The sequence below is a fragment of the Nothobranchius furzeri genome, chromosome 13 (assembly GCF_043380555.1).
Source record: "Nothobranchius furzeri strain GRZ-AD chromosome 13, NfurGRZ-RIMD1, whole genome shotgun sequence".
In the NCBI taxonomy this organism is placed as follows: domain Eukaryota; kingdom Metazoa; phylum Chordata; class Actinopteri; order Cyprinodontiformes; family Nothobranchiidae; genus Nothobranchius; species Nothobranchius furzeri.
The window spans coordinates 55,776,308-55,794,344 of NC_091753.1; the positions used below are offsets into that span (position 1 = coordinate 55,776,308).

The 18,037-nt window shown below is 46.9% G+C and overlaps 2 protein-coding genes across 4 annotated transcripts; both read left to right on the top strand.

The window, feature by feature from the left end:
• The first annotated feature begins 4,203 nt into the window (after nucleotides 1-4,203).
• Nucleotides 4,204-6,761, top strand: rpl35a (ribosomal protein L35a). Of its 3 annotated transcripts, none has more exons than XM_015950876.3 (5): nucleotides 4,204-4,293; nucleotides 4,958-4,993; nucleotides 5,217-5,369; nucleotides 5,448-5,592; nucleotides 6,684-6,761. In XM_015950876.3, exons 2-5 carry the CDS (start codon nucleotides 4,983-4,985, stop codon nucleotides 6,705-6,707), a joined length of 333 nt encoding a protein of 110 aa, XP_015806362.1. In that variant the 5' UTR covers nucleotides 4,204-4,293; nucleotides 4,958-4,982; the 3' UTR covers nucleotides 6,708-6,761. The 3 variants fall into 3 exon arrangements, with proteins under 3 accessions (XP_015806362.1, XP_070399770.1, XP_070399769.1); XM_070543669.1 differs by lacking the exon at nucleotides 4,204-4,293 and adding an exon at nucleotides 4,379-4,591; XM_070543668.1 differs by lacking the exon at nucleotides 4,204-4,293 and adding an exon at nucleotides 4,379-4,487.
• Nucleotides 6,762-6,887: 126 nt separating this feature from the next.
• On the top strand, nucleotides 6,888-17,807 carry rnpepl1 (arginyl aminopeptidase like 1). Its single transcript, XM_054742388.2, has 11 exons — nucleotides 6,888-8,697; nucleotides 12,869-13,009; nucleotides 13,270-13,421; nucleotides 13,663-13,779; nucleotides 13,846-14,081; nucleotides 15,290-15,403; nucleotides 15,495-15,607; nucleotides 15,812-15,920; nucleotides 15,994-16,221; nucleotides 16,318-16,460; nucleotides 16,532-17,807. Exons 1-11 carry the CDS (start codon nucleotides 8,212-8,214, stop codon nucleotides 16,826-16,828), a joined length of 2,136 nt encoding a protein of 711 aa, XP_054598363.1. The 5' UTR covers nucleotides 6,888-8,211; the 3' UTR covers nucleotides 16,829-17,807.
• Nucleotides 17,808-18,037: the final 230 nt, after the last annotated feature.

Here is an 18,037-nt window from a genome sequence, read left to right on the forward strand (position 1 = left end):
TATTTAGGTCTGATCTAAATATTTAGTTTGTAAAATAAATATTTAATTCACTAACTAAATATTTAATTCACTAATTAAATATTTATTTTGGAACAAAATATTTAATTTGTAAATTAAATATTTAATTTGTAAATTAAATATTTATTTTCCAAAAAAAAATATTTAGATCCCAGCTAAATTTTTATTTTGGAGCTAAACATTAAGTTTGCAAAATCAGTATTTGGAATATAAATATTTAAGCAGAAGTTGTTACCAAAATAAAAGCTGGATCTCGCTAACCTCTTTATAAACTCTTCCTCTGAACCAGAACTTGTTTTATCTCCTTTTCTATTCTTCTTCAGCCAACACGTTGGACATGTTCAGAAGAATAGAACCGGAGATAAAACCAGTTCTGGTTCGAAGCAAGAGTTTATAAAGAAGTTAACGAGATCCAGCTTTTATTTTGGTAATCAACTTCCGCTTATTGGCAAGCGAATTTGCATATTAGCTAAATGTTTAAGTACCAGCTAAATATTGATTTCCCACGATGTTATTTAGCTCCACGCTATATTTTATATTTTTGGGTCAGACTTAAATATTTATTTCCCAAATACTGATTTTGCAAACTAAATGTTTAGCTCCAAAATAAATATTTAGCTGGGATCTAAATAATTTTTCGGAAAATAAATATTTAATTAACAAATCAAATATTTAGTTCCAAAATAAATATTTAATTAGTACATTAAATATTTAGTGAATTAAATATTTATTTTACAAATTTCGAAAAAGTGAACTCCCAATTTTTTCTCTTATAATACGCTAAATAACCAAAAATATTGCTGTTAGATTATGACTGTTTGACTTTACAAATGGCACCCCATAACTCTCTAGATGTGTTGAACACTTCATTATGTCTAGGAACCTTTTTTCCTCCCTTGACATTTCCTCTTGCCCAATGCAAGATTCCTCCACAAAGTCATGATTGTACTGACTGATTAGCAACTGTTCAAGCTTATCCACTGAGGTTCAGTTTACTTGAACCAATGAATACTGACTTGTTTCACTGTAGATGTTTTTGGCTGAACCATTTACAACCCAGCCCAACAAACTTTGAATGGCGTAAGGCCCTTCACCCTGACTGTTTATGACCTCCCAAGGTTCTATTAGTTTGGAAGTGTTTGTTCCGATCAGCAAATCCACTCCAGCATGTAATTTAGGAAACTTTAAACCCTTCAAGTACGGCCACTTTGCCAACTCTTCTTCACTAATAAGGTTGTCGATTGACACAGGCATAGTTTTTTGAGTAAAAGCTGTTGGGAGTGCATAAAAATGTCCACCTGAGAAATCAGAAATTTCAAGACCCTTCACAACAGAGGATTTTATGATCTTACTTTGACCCAAAGTACGGAGATGAATTTGAGTTTTATGACCTTGCATGCTAAGCTGATGAAGAAGGTTCTCAGTACAAAATGTGTCTGTACTTCCTGGGTCTAGGAACGCATATGTTTCCACTATATTAGCTCCCTTTGAACTTTTCACCTTTACAGGTACTATTGGCAGTATACCATGCTGATAGCCAGCCCCAGTATGACCACAAGTAGAGTAACTCTCAAACTGCTGCTCATTTCCCTGATTTGGAGCTTTTCCTGAAATGATTTTTGAATTTCTTTCCTTTTGACCGATATGCAACATGCTATGATCAGCTTGGTTACAGTACTTGCAGGTGCTTTCACAACTCTTACTCAGATGGCCAACATTAAAGCACCCAAAACATAGACCCTTATTTTTCAAGAAATCTAGTTTCTCTTTATGCGACCTTTTTTCAAACTCCCGACATTTTTCCAAATTATGCCCATTTCGTGTACAAAACACACAGACTGCTTCACTTTGACTTAGAGCTTTTGGTTGATAGACGTTCTCCTTTGACAGTAACATTAGTTACAAAGCTGCTTCTTTTGAATTGTGGTTTTATTAAAGATCTTTGCGCCTTAGAAATGTTCTTGGCAGGTGTTACATCCTGTATGTCCCCAAATATGGGATCAGTAGTTATTCTTATTTGATGTTCTATGAAAGTGACAATGTCCAGAAAACGTGCTCTTTGACCAGTTCTTTCAAGAATTTCATTTGCTTTAACTCTCCATTTCTCTCTAAGCTTGTAAGGAAGCTTTTGAACCAACATTCTTAAATTACTTGGCATGTTCAACTCTTCTAAATACAGCAACTCTTCCATTGCATTGCAACATTCTCTTAAGAACAGACCATAATTCTTTAGAGCTGTGGTGTCTTCAGCCTTGATGTTTGGCCAGTCAGACACCTTGTCCGTCCATGTAAGCTGCAGTTACCCTGTGCTCGTTCCCAAAATGCTCTTTAAGTAGCTGCTTGGCTAACACATACCCTCTGTCTGCTGTTAAATGAAGACAACTACGAACCAAGTCCCTAGGTTGCCCCCTGGTGTATTGTTCCAAGTAATACAAACACTCTCCTTTATTGCTGGTATTTAATTTCGTTTTATTTGTGCCATTTCAAATGTTTTTATCATTCGTCGCATTATTTTATAGTGCTGTTAACTGTTCTCCTTTTTTATTGTTTTTAGTAGGAATTTTTATCTCCGACTGTTTATGCTTTTTCTTATGTATTTTGCCTGTTCTTATTGTGTTTCTTGGTCAAGCATTTGGCTTTTTATGTACAGCACTTTGGTTAGCTGCCATGCTATTTTGAAATGGTGCTTTATAGTTGTGATGCAATAATCTATGTGAAGCATAGACTGTACATATATCGGACACTATCCACACAATATCATAGAGTGTAGGAACATTTTAGCTGAGTTAATGTTCATTAAAGGTCTAATTTGTTTGAAGTTATGTACATTGAATTTGATTGTGTTTGTGATGAGTTTTATGTTTTTTAAAAGATAGTGTCGGATCCAGGGTGATCCCGACTCTTGTACAAGGTCAAGCTCTCTCCCCCCAAAAACACATTAGACCACTCCAGTTTCATGTTTATTTATTTATTTATTTTTTGTAAAAATCATCAAACACTTTTCTTTTTGGTCCACAAAAGACAGGACTGAAGGAGCCAATGCAGTATATTCTCCAAGACTGATGTGAGGAGAAAGGATGCTTCATGTTAAAATAACACTATCATCAGCATACATTTGGAAGTGTACACTGTGTCACACATTTGGCACATCATATATATATATATATATATATAGATAAGGAAAATAATACTGGCCCCAAAATAGAGCCTTGTGGGACCCCCGCTGAACAATCAAGGTATGATGACATCGTGTCCCTCACACACTGTCTTCTGTTGGACAAGTAAGACTGAAAACAAGCTATAGTGCATTTTCTGCTAAATTGATGTGAGTCAGTTTGGACGGAAGGGCTTGATGGTCTACTGTGTCCATCGTCTTCTATAAATCCAAAAAACACTGCACCAACACAGGGGGTTTTATCGTGCAAGGATTTCACTGTTTCTACAAAGATCCAGTTTGCTGTCTCTGTGGAATGGTACTGCTGAAACCCAAACTGCATGGGTGCAAGAAAGAATGGTGGCTGTGTTTATTCAGCAGCTTTAAATATAAGGGTCATTCGCAAGAAACCTTAACTTTCTAAGTAAGATTAATTATTTAAACAATGATAAGGTGAAGGTTTTTTTTGTTGTTATTTTGTTTTTTACAAGGCTTTAATGAACCGGTTCACCATTTCTTAGCTTGGTGGTCTCAGTGTGAAGAACCAAAACAATCAGACAGTGGCCCTGTCGGTACATCGTCAATCAAGTGAAGCATTTTCCACAGGCTTATTATTTCTTCTTTTATAAGTTTCTCAATTTACACAGATTACTCCATTGTATTTAAATTAACTTACTTTAATCTGTGTTTTTGTGTATTTTGTGCTTTATGTGTATGGCTGAGACAAGTTTCACTATTGGTCAGTAAAGTGAACCTGGACCTATAAAAGAGCTTTTATTTGCACAGTCAGATGGAATAACTGTTAATTAATCCGTTATTAAAAATAACGAGGCAATTTTAAGTGTTCCAACTATAATTATTTGTGTGTGTGTGTGTGTGTGTGTGTGTGTGTGTGTGTGACTTTTTCATGTGTTTTAGGCAATTTGGCGAAATTTACTGAAAGAAATTAGAAATTATTTCACTAATCTCAGTGACTCGGTTTTAATAGTTTATATTTATAATTGTATTCTAACTTACGGGGCATTTCCGATCAGGCATCTCCGCGGACACCTCTGTATGGTGTCATTACCCATCATTCCTTTCGGCCTGCCTTTTCCTCCATCTTTCTGGACTAGGAGCAGGTAAGCGTTGACTTCTCCTAATCAAACTTAAATTTCACCTGTAAAGTGTTTCATCTGAGGCCGATACCGGTCTGCTCTCCGCAGGCAGCGTCCCCTCCGTCCTCCGGTGTGTCGGTGTCCGTACTGGAAGTCCCGATTGTGGAGATTCGGTTCGGATGATGGAGCTAACGGCGGCTAACCAAACAGAGTCCGGTGTATGCATCGGGATGGGAGCGTTACAATTCACGGCGCTCCGTCGCTTTCTCGGGTCGTGTTCGGGTGTTTCCGGGAACGAAAAGCGTGACTTTTTCTTTCTAACGTAAGAAGCTGTTTTAAAGCGTAACCCGCTGTTAGCCGCGCTTTAATTTAGCCGTTTGTTCCGGGACCAGAGACCTGATGAGCTTCTGTTTGGACCTCCTTAACTCACCGGAACTTCCGGAATCACCGCGGAATCGGTTCGGTGTTTTCTCATGTGATATAGACACTGAAGATCTGTTATTGGGCTATACTGGTTCCGTTTCTGGAGTGGACTGGGTGGCGTTAGAAGTGAGGAGGAACCTTTCCCTAGAAGTTGAAGGCTAAAGCCAAATATGAACTCCTGCAGGAGAAAGGGACAGCCAAGTTAAAAAGGAGCTCTGTTAAATGGGAACCTGCAGTTCTAACGAGACACTTTCTGTTTGTACAGGTGAGCTCGCCTGAAGAGGACAACGATGCCTGGAAGGTAAGTTCAGATCTCTCCTGGGTTTTCAGATGTTGAGCAGATCAGAGATCAGCAGCTGGGGGTTCTGATTGTTTGGTCCATTTCAGTAGGTGTTACCTGCTCTAGGAGGGGTTATGATCCAAAATTATCAGAAAGTTCTCAGCTGTTCCGATACAAGTCAGACTGCAGACTCTTATCGGGACTATGTTGATGTTTGTCTCTTGTTGGTTCTCTTCTGACCCAGACTGTGGAGCAAGGCCATCTTCACCGGCTACAAGCGCGGTTTGAGGAACCAGCGTGAGCACACGGCGCTGCTGAAGCTAGAAGGCTGCTACAGCAAAGACGAGGTGGACTTCTACCTGGGGAAGCGCTGCGCTTACGTCTACAAGGCCAAGAAGTAGGGACCGCACACACTGGTGCTGCTGCTTCGTCTCTGGGGCTCCTGGGGACTGACTCTGGGTCTGTTTCACCACAGGAACACGGTGACACCCGGTGGGAAACCCAACAGGACCAGAGTGATCTGGGGGAAGGTAACCCGGGCCCACGGCAGCAGCGGGATGGTCCGAGCCAAGTTCAGCAGCAATCTGCCGGCCAAAGCGATCGGACACAGAATCCGTGTGGTGAGTTCTTCTACTACCTGCTGCGTCCCCCAGACCCGTCTCCTCGTCTCAGACCAGGTCCACCTCAGTCTTTAGCAGCAACACGGTTGGCTGATCGTCATTAGACCCTTTACTGACGATGGGGTCAAAGTTCTCTCTCTCTGTGTGTGTGTGTGTGTGTGTGTGTGTGTGTGTGTGTGTGTGTGTGTGTGTGTGTGTGTGTGTGTGTGTGTGTGTGTGTGTGTGTGTGTGTGTGTGTAAAACTGGTACTAATTGTTTTAATTGTTTTTACTTCCTGTTTGGATCAGTTGGGCCTGACCCATTAGAATAGTTCTAAGACAAGGTGACAGATCATTTGCTGCTGTGACCTCCAGACTCTAGAACCTCTCCCTGAGCCTGAGATCAGTGGACTTAATGGTCTCCTTTAAAAAAAAGCAACTGAAGAATTACCTGGTCAGACGTTTGGGGACATTTTGTCATTGAGCCGGTATACTGGTACAACAAAACTTGCGTTTCAGCATGACCCGTCCACGATTTAGACAAGCAACACTTTTAAAAAAACCAAGCACGACCAGGCTGACTGGCTCCTGAACCACCGCTCGTTAACGGCTCTTTTTTCTAGTGTTTCTGCATCTTTCTTTCTCTTTTATCTTCAAAGAGGTTCTACACCTATAACATAACGTCAGCGGGCAAATCTGGTCAATTCAATAGAAAACAGCTGGTATTTGACCCAATTCCTCTGGAGGTTTTTTTGGACGCGTCACTCTGATGGCGTCTTCTCACCCGTGTCATTGTGGCCAGGGATGCACAAGCTGCATCAGTATCTGTATCGTCTGACGAGTAAAACTGGGTCGATGTTAAACAATAGTTTTTCCATCTCGTTTCCATTTAGGCAGTTTTGAGTGTGTGTGTGTGTGTGTGTGTGTGTGGGGGGGGTGTATGTGTAATTTTTTTTAGTCATGTGACAGTGTGTTTGTGTGTGTGTGTGAATAAAAAAAATCAGTATCTTCAAATATCGGTCATTGGCCATAACAGTAATATTGATATCTGTATTGGCCCAACGTTTTCATATCGGTGCATCCCCAATTCATACAGTCTTCTCCTCTTTACAGATGCTGTATCCATCTCGGATCTGATGGGGTTGGATCATCTGGATGTTTGTACAGAAACAATAAACAGATTAAAAATCATGATCTCAGTGTTTTTCCTTCGTGGATCGGCTGGTCAATAGTTGATCAGCTGAGTTTCTGATCTAAAAGATCTTTAAAGAACAGAATTTCTTTTGGACTGATATCTGAAGTCGTTTGTTTTAACTGATGAAACAAATGAGCTGCAATCCTGGGTGATTTAAATCCACTGAAGAACCAGAACCTGAGACCCGATGGTTCCGAAGGGATCATAAGAACTTTTTCTGTTTCTGTTTGGAGTGCACCTGGCTGGCTCATCCATTGAGTTCTCAAGCTTTTCAGAAGCTTTCATCTGAAAATGTCCTGGTACCAGAAGTGAAAACGGGCCAAAAATCCCCCAAAGTACCAAACCAGAGTAGAACTGGATCAGTACCACAGGAAGTCTGCTTAGAAGAGACTTGTGGACTGGATCTGGAGGTTTAGCAGAACTGGGTCAGTGGTTCTGGACTAGGTCCGGAAGAGAAACCCACACATGTGGACAGCTGCCCACTTCTGGGACCCCTCCAGGGTGAGACCTAACCCAGGAAGTGGGGTCAGAACCGGGTTTTTTGTTTGTTTTTGTTTTACTTAATCAGCTAATGAATTTGCAAGACCGGTGGTGTGGGCGGAGCCTGTGACTAAACTAATAAGCCAGTTAAACCAGTCAGCTGATTTCCAGCTCACAGCGCCCCCTCGCGGTCTTTCCAAACTTTCTTGCCGCTGTTACTTCCTGTTTTGTCCGGTGTGGTTCCCCGGCGGCGTCTCCGTGTCTTTGTTCGCGGGACACGTTGTCCTCTATCCGCTTTGGTACCACCGGACTCACCGTGGACCTCCAGCTGACCTCTGGTTCTACCGGAAGCTACCAAACTCCGTGACCCGGACGTGCAGCAGGGGGCCGGCGTGATACTGCAGGAGGAGCCGGGTTCGGCACGGACCCGTCCGGTTCTGTTGTCCTGATGGATTTTACCTAAATGTGGACTTGAGGCTAATTAAAGCGTTCGCCGATTAGCCGGTTCTGCTAACCGGCGGAACTAGTTTAATTAGTTCTCGGAACCGCCGATGATCTGACCTCTAACACTAGACCTGGTTCGGTTCTGATTTCCAGGGCAGGATCCGGATTGGGTTCTGCTGAGTTCGTGTTCTTCAGGTGTTTTCGTTCGATCTGGTTCACAGATCCGAACCGCACCTGAAACTGGTTCAGCTCGGATCTTACTGAACATGTCAGGTGTTTGTTTTTGGTAGAACTGGTTACGGTTCTGGTTTTCTGTTGGTTTAAATTGGGTTAAATCGGACCGAACCGCTTCCGTGGTTCTAGTTGGGTCCGGGTCTTACACGTCCTACCTTTAAATCGGTTGAAGGAGTCTGATCTGGACCCAGCCCGGTAGCGATGACCCTCTTCAGTCCACAACTTTAAAGTCATACTCCGGGTTTGTTCGGTACCGTTGGTCCAGGTCTGACCTGGGTCTGATCCATTATGGCCGAGCTCCACCAGGCCCCCACCTCTCTGTGCTGCTGCCGGAAGTCTCTTCCGGTGTCTGGGGGCCCCTTTGCTGGGGACAAGCAGCCCTCTGCTAGTCCGGGACCCAGGGTCTCACGTGGTCCTCTGGTGGACGTGGCCTCCGTGTCCAACTTCAGGTGCTTCCAGCTGTGCCACCTCCACCTGGACCTGAAGCTGAATTTTGCAGTGAAAGAAATGAGCGGCTGGTTGGTCCTGGACTTGGTTCCGGTCCAGCCGGCAGTGTGCACCTTGGTTCTGGACTCTCACCCGTCCCTCTTGATCCACTCCATAGACTGTAAGGTCCCAGAGGACGGGCAGGAGGCCCCGGTCTCCCTCACATACCGGGTGGATCCGTTCACAGACTACGGCTCGTCCCTCAGCATCAGTCTGCCCTCTGGGACCGTCAAACCTGGCAGACGGATCCAGATCACGATCCGGTACACCACCACGGACGGCCCGGCGGTAAGCTTCTCCTAGTTTAGGCTGGTCTTCATGGTAACAGCACTGCTATGTCCTCGTCTGTAAGTTACTTTGGAGAGAAGACATGCACGTTAGGACACAGGTTATGTCTGTATTTACTGCAGCCAGTTCTGGTCCTGAATCGGTCCAGTTCAGATCTGGTTCAGGCTTTTGTAGACCACAACCCGAAGAGAACCTCAAGGTCGTTAAATAATCCAGATCGCAAAACTAAACCGAGGATCAAGTCCTGAACAGTTCCTCATCACCTGAGATGGTCATGTTGAGTCCTTGTGTCCTCAAAGACACGTGACTATTCATGTCCTCAGAGAAATGTGGAGTCCCCGCATCCTAAAGGACATGTAAAGTCCTCATTTCCTAAAGGAGTTCTTGTGTGTTGAAGGACGTGGAGTTCTCATGTCCTCTAGGAGACACGTGGAGTCCACTTAACCTCAGACTGTCATGTGGAGGTCTTGTTTCCTAAAGGACACGAGAAGTCATTATGTCCTCAGAAAGACATGGAGTCTTCTTGTCCTAAATAAATGTGGGTCCTTGTGTCCTGGAGCAGCAAGTGGAGGACTCATGTCCTCATAGAGGCGTGAAGTCTTCCTCTCATCAGACGGACCTTTGGAATCCATGTGTCCTCAGGTGGACATGTAGAGTTCTTGTGTCCTCAGGTGGACATGTAGAGTTCTTGTGTCCTCAGGTGGACATGTAGAGTCCATGTGTCCTCAGATGGACATGTGTTGGACATGTAGAGTCCTTGTGTCCTCAGGTGGACATGTAGAGCCCTTGTGTCCTCAGGTGGACATGTAAAGTCCATGTGTCCTCAGGTGGACATGTAGAGTCCATGTGTCCTCAGGTGGACATGTAGAGTCCTTGTGTCCTCAGGTGGACATGTAGAGTCCATGTGTCCTCAGGTGGACATGTAGAGTCCTTGTGTCCTCAGGTGGACATGTAGAGTCCATGTGTCCTCAGGTGGACATGTAGAGCCCTTGTGTCCTCAGGTGGACATGTAGAGTCCTTGTGTCCTCAGGTGAACATGTAGAGTCCATGTGTCATCAGGTGGACATGTAGAGTCCTTGTGTCCTCAGGTGGACATGTAGAGTCCTTGTGTCCTCAGGTGGACATGTAGAGTCCATGTGTCCTCAGGTGGACATGTAGAGCCCTTGTGTCCTCAGGTGGACATGTAGAGTCCTTGTGTCCTCAGGTGAACATGTAGAGTCCATGTGTCCTCAGGTGGACATGTAGAGCCCTTGTGTCCTCAGGTGGACATGTAGAGTCCTTGTGTCCTCAGGTGAACATGTAGAGTCCTTGTGTCGGACATGTAGAGTTCATGTGTCCTCAGGTGGACATGTAGAGCCCTTGTGTCCTCAAGTGGACATGTAGAGTCCTTGTGTCCTCAGGTGAACATGTAGAGTCCTTGTGTCGGACATGTAGAGTCCATGTGTCCTCAGGTGGACATGTAGAGCCCTTGTGTCCTCAGGTGGACATGTAGAGCCCTTGTGTCCTCAGGTGGACATGTAGAGTCCTTGTGTCGTACATGTAGAGTCCATGTGTCCTCAGGTGGACATGTAGAGCCCTTGTGTCCTCAGGTGGACATGTAGAGTCCATGTGTCCTCAGGTGGACATGTAGAGCCCTTGTGTCCTCAGGTGGACATGTAGAGTCCTTGTGTCCTCAGGTGGACATGTAGAGTCCATGTTTTCTCAGGTGGACATGTAGAGTCCATGTGTCCTCAGGTGGACATGTAGAGTTCTTGTGTCCTCAGGTGGACATGTAGAGTCCATGTGTCCTCAGATGGACATGTGTTGGACATGTAGAGTCCTTGTGTCCTCAGGTGGACATGTAGAGCCCTTGTGTCCTCAGGTGGACATGTAAAGTCCATGTGTCCTCAGGTGGACATGTAGAGTCCATGTGTCCTCAGGTGGACATGTAGAGTCCTTGTGTCCTCAGGTGGACATGTAGAGTCCATGTGTCCTCAGGTGGACATGTAGAGTCCTTGTGTCCTCAGGTGGACATGTAGAGTCCATGTGTCCTCAGCTGGACATGTAGAGCCCTTGTGTCCTCAGGTGGACATGTAGAGTCCTTGTGTCCTCAGGTGAACATGTAGAGTCCATGTGTCATCAGGTGGACATGTAGAGTCCTTGTGTCCTCAGGTGGACATGTAGAGTCCTTGTGTCCTCAGGTGGACATGTAGAGTCCATGTGTCCTCAGGTGGACATGTAGAGCCCTTGTGTCCTCAGGTGGACATGTAGAGTCCTTGTGTCCTCAGGTGAACATGTAGAGTCCATGTGTCCTCAGGTGGACATGTAGAGCCCTTGTGTCCTCAGGTGGACATGTAGAGTCCTTGTGTCCTCAGGTGAACATGTAGAGTCCTTGTGTCGGACATGTAGAGTTCATGTGTCCTCAGGTGGACATGTAGAGCCCTTGTGTCCTCAAGTGGACATGTAGAGTCCTTGTGTCCTCAGGTGAACATGTAGAGTCCTTGTGTCGGACATGTAGAGTCCATGTGTCCTCAGGTGGACATGTAGAGCCCTTGTGTCCTCAGGTGGACATGTAGAGCCCTTGTGTCCTCAGGTGGACATGTAGAGTCCTTGTGTCGTACATGTAGAGTCCATGTGTCCTCAGGTGGACATGTAGAGCCCTTGTGTCCTCAGGTGGACATGTAGAGTCCATGTGTCCTCAGGTGGACATGTAGAGCCCTTGTGTCCTCAGGTGGACATGTAGAGTCCTTGTGTCCTCAGGTGAACATGTAGAGTCCTTGTGTTGGACATGTAGAGTCCATGTGTCCTCAGGTGGACATGTAGAGCCCTTGTGTCCTCAGGTGAACATGTAGAGTCCTTGTGTCCTCAGGTGGACATGTAGAGTCCTTGTGTCCTCAGGTGGACATGTAGAGTCCATGTGTCCTCAGGTGGACATGTGTCGGGCATGTAGAGTCCTTGTGTCCCCAGATGGACATGTAGAGTCCATGTGTTCTCAGGTGAGCATGTAGAGTCCATGTGTTCTCAGATGGACATGTAGAGTTCTTGTGTTCTCAGGTGGACATGTAGAGTCCATGTGTCCTCAGGTGGACATGTAGAGTCCTTGTGTCCTCAGGTGAACATGTAGAGTCCATGTGTTCTCAGATGGACATGTAGAGTTCTTGTGTCCTCAGGTGGACATGTAGAGTCCATGTGTCCTCAGGTGGACATGTAGAGTCCATGTGTTCTCAGGTGGACATGTAGAGTCCTTGTGTCCTCAGGTGAACATGTAGAGTCCTTGTGTCCTCAGGTGGACATGTAGAGTCCATGTGTCATCAGGTGGACATGTAGAGTCCTTGTGTCCTCAGGTGGACATGTAGAGTCCTTGTGTCCTCAGGTGAACATGTAGAGTCCATGTGTCATCAGGTGGACATGTAGAGTCCTTGTGTCCTCAGGTGGACATGTAGAGTCCTTGTGTCCTCAGGTGAACATGTAGAGTCCTTGTGTCCTCAGGTGGACATGTAGAGTCCATGTGTCATCAGGTGGACATGTAGAGTCCTTGTGTCCTCAGGTGGACATGTATCGGACATGTAGAGTCCTTGTGTCCTCAGGTGGACATGTGTCGGACATGTAGAGTCCTTGTGTCCTCAGGTGAACATGTAGAGTCCTTGTGTCGGACATGTAGAGTCCATGTGTCCTCACGTGGACATGTAGAGTCCATGTGTCATCAGGTGGACATGTAGAGTCCATGTGTCATCAGGTGGACATGTAGAGTCCATGTGTCATCAGGTGGACATGTAGAGTCCTTGTGTCCTCAGGTGGACATGTGTCGGACATGTAGAGTCCTTGTGTCCTCAGGTGGACATGTGTCAGACATGTAGAGTCCTTGTGTCCTCAGGTGGACATGTAGAGTCCTTGTGTCCTCAGGTGGACATGTAGAGTCCATGTTTTCTCAGGTGGACATGTAGAGTCCATGTGTCCTCAGGTGGACATGTAGAGTCCTTGTGTCCTCAGGTGGACATGTAGAGTCCTTGTGTCCTCAGGTGGACATGTAGAGTCCTTGTGTCCTCAGGTGGACATGTAGAGTCCTTGTGTCCTCAGGTGGACATGTAGAGTCCATGTGTCCTCAGGTGGACATATGAACCTGCGTCTTAGTCTCAGACTCTTGTTGGTAACGAGTCGATCAAGTGACCTCTGACATGTTCTCTGTTTTCAGATCTGGTGGTTGGACTCAGAACTGACTTGTGGACAGTCTTGTCCTCTCGTCTTCACTCAGGGACACTCGGTGTGTAACCGCTCCTTCTTCCCATGCTTCGACACGCCTGCCGTGAAGAGCACGTACACGGCAGCCGTCCGGGTGAGTCGTGACGTCCCCTGTGGACCTGAAAACTCGGGACAATGTCGCGTCAGACCAGCAGTATCAGATTAGACTTGGACCAGAGCTAAGGGTCCTGTAGGTCCCCTTCAGGTTCGGTTTCTACGAAATCCGCAGGAAACAAACTCCAGATCAACCAAAAACACCAGAAATCATTAAAACCAAAGTTTAAGGTCCTAAATCGTTTTGAAGAGAAAGGATCATTTTTCTTTAAAGGTTTTTTGTCTCGCCACCTCCACCAGGTCCCAGAGGGCATGACGGTTCTCATGAGTGCGTCTCAGAGTTCCTACTCCAAACAGGACCGGATCTTCCATTTCTCCATGGAGTTCCCGGTCCCTTCCTACTTGGTGGCGCTGGTGGCCGGGCAGCTGGAGCACGCGGACCTGGGCCCAAGGTGGGTATCGGTCTTGGTCCAGTTGTACCGTCTACACCAGAACACCGGTAGGCGGGGCTCACCTGAGTGCACCTGTGATGGTGTCATCAGTGACATCACGGACAACAGAAGCTTGTCTCACTGATTCTGAACGAAGCTGCTAAACGTGATTAAAAAAACTCAAATCTCCAGAAATCTGAAAGAATGAAAACACGAGTTTTTAAAACCCTTCGAGGGCCAATCTGTCTGGTCTTGCTTTCAGGAGCCGGGTGTGGGCGGAGCCATGTCTGCTGTCGTGCGCTGTGAAGAAGCTGGGTGGCAGCGTGGAGCACTGGCTGGATGTGGCCGAGGACCTGTTTGGACCTTACCTGTGGGGCAGGTGAGGTCTTTCTGCAGCGAGCCTTTATTCAGTGATGAGCAGCAGCCTGACGGAGCTGATTCTCAGGTGTGACATCGTCTTCCTCCCCCCCTGCTTCCCTATTGTTGCCATGGAGAATCCTTGCCTCACCTTCATCATTGCCTCCATCATGGAAAGCAGTGAGTTCTTGCTCATCGACGTGATCCACGAGATCGCTCACGGCTGGTTCGGGAACGCCGTGACCAACGCCACCTGGGAGGAGATGTGGCTGAGCGAAGGCCTGGCCACCTACGCTCAGAGGAGGATCACCACCGAGGCCTACGGTGAGCCGAGTCCCGGTGATGGTCCAGACTGGTGATCAGGATCCGGCCTCCGACTGCCTCACACCTGATCCAGTCCGGTTTAAAGAGCATCTTTAAATGTCTTTAAAGTTGTAGAAAAACGTCATCTGAGGTCAAAACGTTACTTTGGTTATGCTTCCAGGTTTTCACACAACTAGCAGGGGTTAAACAATACTAAATCAAAGGAAGTGGGCAGGCTTCCCTAAACAACGCGCGGTTTTGGAGTCACGTGACACATTCCTACCGCAAGGGAAACGTGCTTGACTCCGGTTATTCTTAGTTACTGAGGGAACACAGATTCAACTGGTTTAACGATGGTTAATGTTTGTGTTTATGTTTATTTATTTGACAGACGCTTTTATCCAAAGCGACTTACAGTTTATAACCTATAGGGCTTGTTGTGATCTGTGGGGGAAACCGGAGTACCCGGAGGAACCGCGCATGCATGAGGAGAACACGCAACTCCACTCAGAAGAGTTTCGAACCTGCAACCCTCGTGCTGCGAGGCAACAGTGCTAACAACTGCGCCACCATGCAGCCCATGTGTCCTCAGGTGGACATGTAGAGTTCTTGTGTCCTCAGGTGGACATGTAGAGTTCTTGTGTCCTCAGGTGGACATGTAGAGTTCTTGTGTCCTCAGGTGGACATGTAGAGTTCTTGTGTCCTCAGGTGGACATGTAGAGTTCTTGTGTCCTCAGGTGGACATGTAGAGTCCTTGTGTCCTCAGGTGGACATGTAGAGTCCTTGTGTCCTCAGGTGGACATGTAGAGTTCTTGTGTCCTCAGGTGGACATGTAGAGTCCACCTGAGGACACAAGAATCAGGTTAATGTTTGTGTATGTTGGGGTTGTAGTCTTCATCGATTTCCACAACCAAAGATGAATATGTGAAGCACAGAAATCCAACCGTTATAACCTGCAACAGTGGTCCTCAATAGGCGGGCCCCCTCTTTGTGGCCCCCGAATCCCAATCCAGTCTGGTTTAACCCCTGGTTAGCCTGGCCAGCCATTCCCGTGCTTCCTCATGGGAAGCATTGGCTCTCTGTGTAAAATGAAACGGAGGTCATGTCTGGCAGGCCGGGCTAACCTTTAATCCAGTCCGGTTTAAACCTGATCCAGTCTGTCTTATCGTAGTCTTTATCCGAGGTCGAGGAAGCTCACGAACTACCTGTCTTCTGTATTTTACCTTCAGGTGAGGCCTTCACCTGTTTAGAAACTGTGGTGCGACTGGATGCTCTCCACCGACAGCTACGTGTCCTCGGAGACAACAGCCCTGTGAGCAAACTGCAGGTTAAGTTTGATCCAGGTATGCTCCCCCCCCCCCCCCCCCCCACACACACACACACATTGGTCTACATCTGTACAGAAGTATCTCACGCTCTGCCTCCCCTCTACAGGTGTGAACCCCAGTACTCTGATGAATCTGTTCACCTACGAGAAAGGCTTCTGCTTTGTGTCGTACCTGTCAGAACTCAGTGGAGACTGCAGGCACTTTGATCACTTCCTCAGGGTCTGTACACACACACACACACACACACACACACACACACGCACACGCACACGCACACACACACACGCACGCACGCACGCACGCACGCACGCACACACACACACACACACACACACACACACACAGTGATCTGGAGACTAATGGAGGTGTGTGTGTGTGTGTGTGTGTGTGTGTGTGTGTGTGTGTGTGTGTGTGTGTGAGCAGGACTACATCTTGGAGTTTAAGTTTAAGAGCGTGGTTGCTCAGGACCTCATCGATTACTTCCTGCGTTACTTCCCGGAGCTTCAGGACGCCGCCGTCACTCAGAGAGAAGGTAATTCTGAATGAAACACCAACATCCTGTACCAGTAGCTCCACCTGCTTGATGACATCACTTCCTGTCCCAGGTTTGGAGTTTGAGCGCTGGCTGAGCGGCTGCGGGCCCCCTCCATTCGAGCCGGACCTTTCAGCCGGTGCCACTCTGATCGGCCCGGTTCAGGATCTGTGCAAGCTGTGGGGAAGCTCCGCCCCCCCTGACCGGCAGGCAGTCACTCCCTTTGACCTGTCAACCTGGAGCACCTTCCAGGTGGTTCTGTTCCTGGACCGTATGTTGGACCATTCACCGCTTTCTCATGGTATGCTTCACTACACCTCCAACTGGACCGGTTCTGCTGCTGCCGACCCGTTTCCTCTGTAGTGTTCTGATCCGTGATGGTGTGTCTGTGTCTCAGAGGTGATGGGGAGTCTCTCCGGTTCCTACTCCTCCCTGTTTGATGGTCTGAATGCTGAGGTTCAGATCCGCTGGCTGCAGCTGGTGGTGAGGAACACGTTCTACCCGGACCTGCCGCGGATCAGAACCTTCCTGCACAAACACGTGAGAACCCCTGGTGAGCAGACAGAGCTGGATCCTCAGTCTGAACATCACTGACCCTCTCCTCTCTGCAGACCTCCAGGATGTACACCGTGCCTCTGTATGAGGATCTGGTTGCCGGGGTGATGAAGTGCATTGCCGTGGAGATCTTCTATCAGACGCAGCAGCGCCTTCACCCAAACCTCCGACGGACCTTACAGCAGATCCTGTTCCCGAGCAGTTCAGTCACAGCCAATCAGAATAGCCCGGTCCCGCCCACAGTGGCCCACCCCTTACCCTCCAGCTCGCCGACACCTGCTGCCACGGCAACCGCCTCTGCCGCTGGGACGACCGCCACTGTTTCACTGAGGGACGTCAATGTTTCTGCGTGAAGACCAGAAGGTTCAGAACCAGAACTCGTTGCAGAACCAGTCTGAGTCATCGCGACTCCTGCGATCAGCTGTGGGAGGGTCAAAGGTCAGATGGTGTCGTCATCATCCTGAACAAAAATGGATCAGAACCACAGCTGTGGGTTTTGTTAATTTGATGGCAGCAGGGAGGGGTTCTGACCCACTCCGCCGTGGACTTGATCGATCAGAACCAAGAGGATAGAAATTCTTTTTAGCTTTTAGTTTTTAACTGGAAACCCCTTCAGAGTTTATCCTGAAGGTGTCTGTGATCCCGAGCGGATCCCGGTGATCCTGTCTGCCTGTTGGCTGAACACAAACACCTGGCGACAGGTGAGAACTGCCTTTATGCTCCCTGCCTGTAACGCCACACTGGACCCCCTAAACCACTCCTGAAGTGGTCCAGACCGGTTCCATGAGGACCTTCAGAAGATCCCAGCACCAGCATCCCCCACCTCGTGGCCTTTAGAGGACCTCAGACGGGTTCTCCTGACTCACTCGCTTTGTCCAGCTGAAAGTTTCCTCAGAAACCCTGAAGAGTTTGGTTGGGGCAGCGGAACCCGACTTCGGAGCGTTGGTGTTTTTTGGTGACATTGAACGCCTCACCAAACAGGAAACCAAACCAACATGGAAATGCTGCAATAAAATCTGTTCAAATAAACCGAACAAGTCTTGGTTAAAGACTCTTGTTCAGTAAAAGGGCAGGAATCTCCTTCATCGTTGTTTGTAAACAAACTTATTTATTCTGTTTTTCTCTAACAAGTCAAGCAACAAATCATTTTTAACTTTTTTCTATATTTTAATAAAATATTTAATGTCAATAAAGTTATTTTTTATAATGTTTTGTTTTACTTGTCGAACCGGAAATGTTGGATCGATATTGTTTCTTGTTAATTTGTCAAGAAGATTACAGGAAGTCGCGAGCATTCCTTTCAAAATAAAAGCATTAGTCGGGGATAGAGAACCGCAGTCTTCACTTCCTGTTTTGTTTGTATAAAACTTAAGTTTTATTTCCCACTTTTATTCAACAGCTGGGCAAATAAGCAATCCAGCACCAGGTTTATCCTTTCGAGCAGGTCTCCACACCTGAAGGTTTTTGGGTCTGCACTCTGGCCTCCTGGTTAGTCCGGTTCCTGTCGGGTTCCAGGAGAAACATGTCGATCCGTGTCTAACTGGGTCTGGAGGAAACGGGAT

Coding starts and splice junctions, on each gene's coding strand:
- rpl35a (XM_015950876.3), top strand. Junction 5,370..5,447: donor TACGTCTACAAGGCCAAGAA/GTAGGGACCGCA, acceptor GTTTCACCACAG/GAACACGGTGACACCCGGTG. Junction 5,593..6,683: donor TCGGACACAGAATCCGTGTG/GTGAGTTCTTCT, acceptor TCCTCTTTACAG/ATGCTGTATCCATCTCGGAT.
- rnpepl1 (XM_054742388.2), top strand. CDS start 8,212: ATGGCCGAGCTCCACCAGGCCCCCACCTCTCTGTGCTGCTGCCGGAAG. Junction 13,010..13,269: donor CGTACACGGCAGCCGTCCGG/GTGAGTCGTGAC, acceptor CACCTCCACCAG/GTCCCAGAGGGCATGACGGT. Junction 14,082..15,289: donor GATCACCACCGAGGCCTACG/GTGAGCCGAGTC, acceptor TTTTACCTTCAG/GTGAGGCCTTCACCTGTTTA.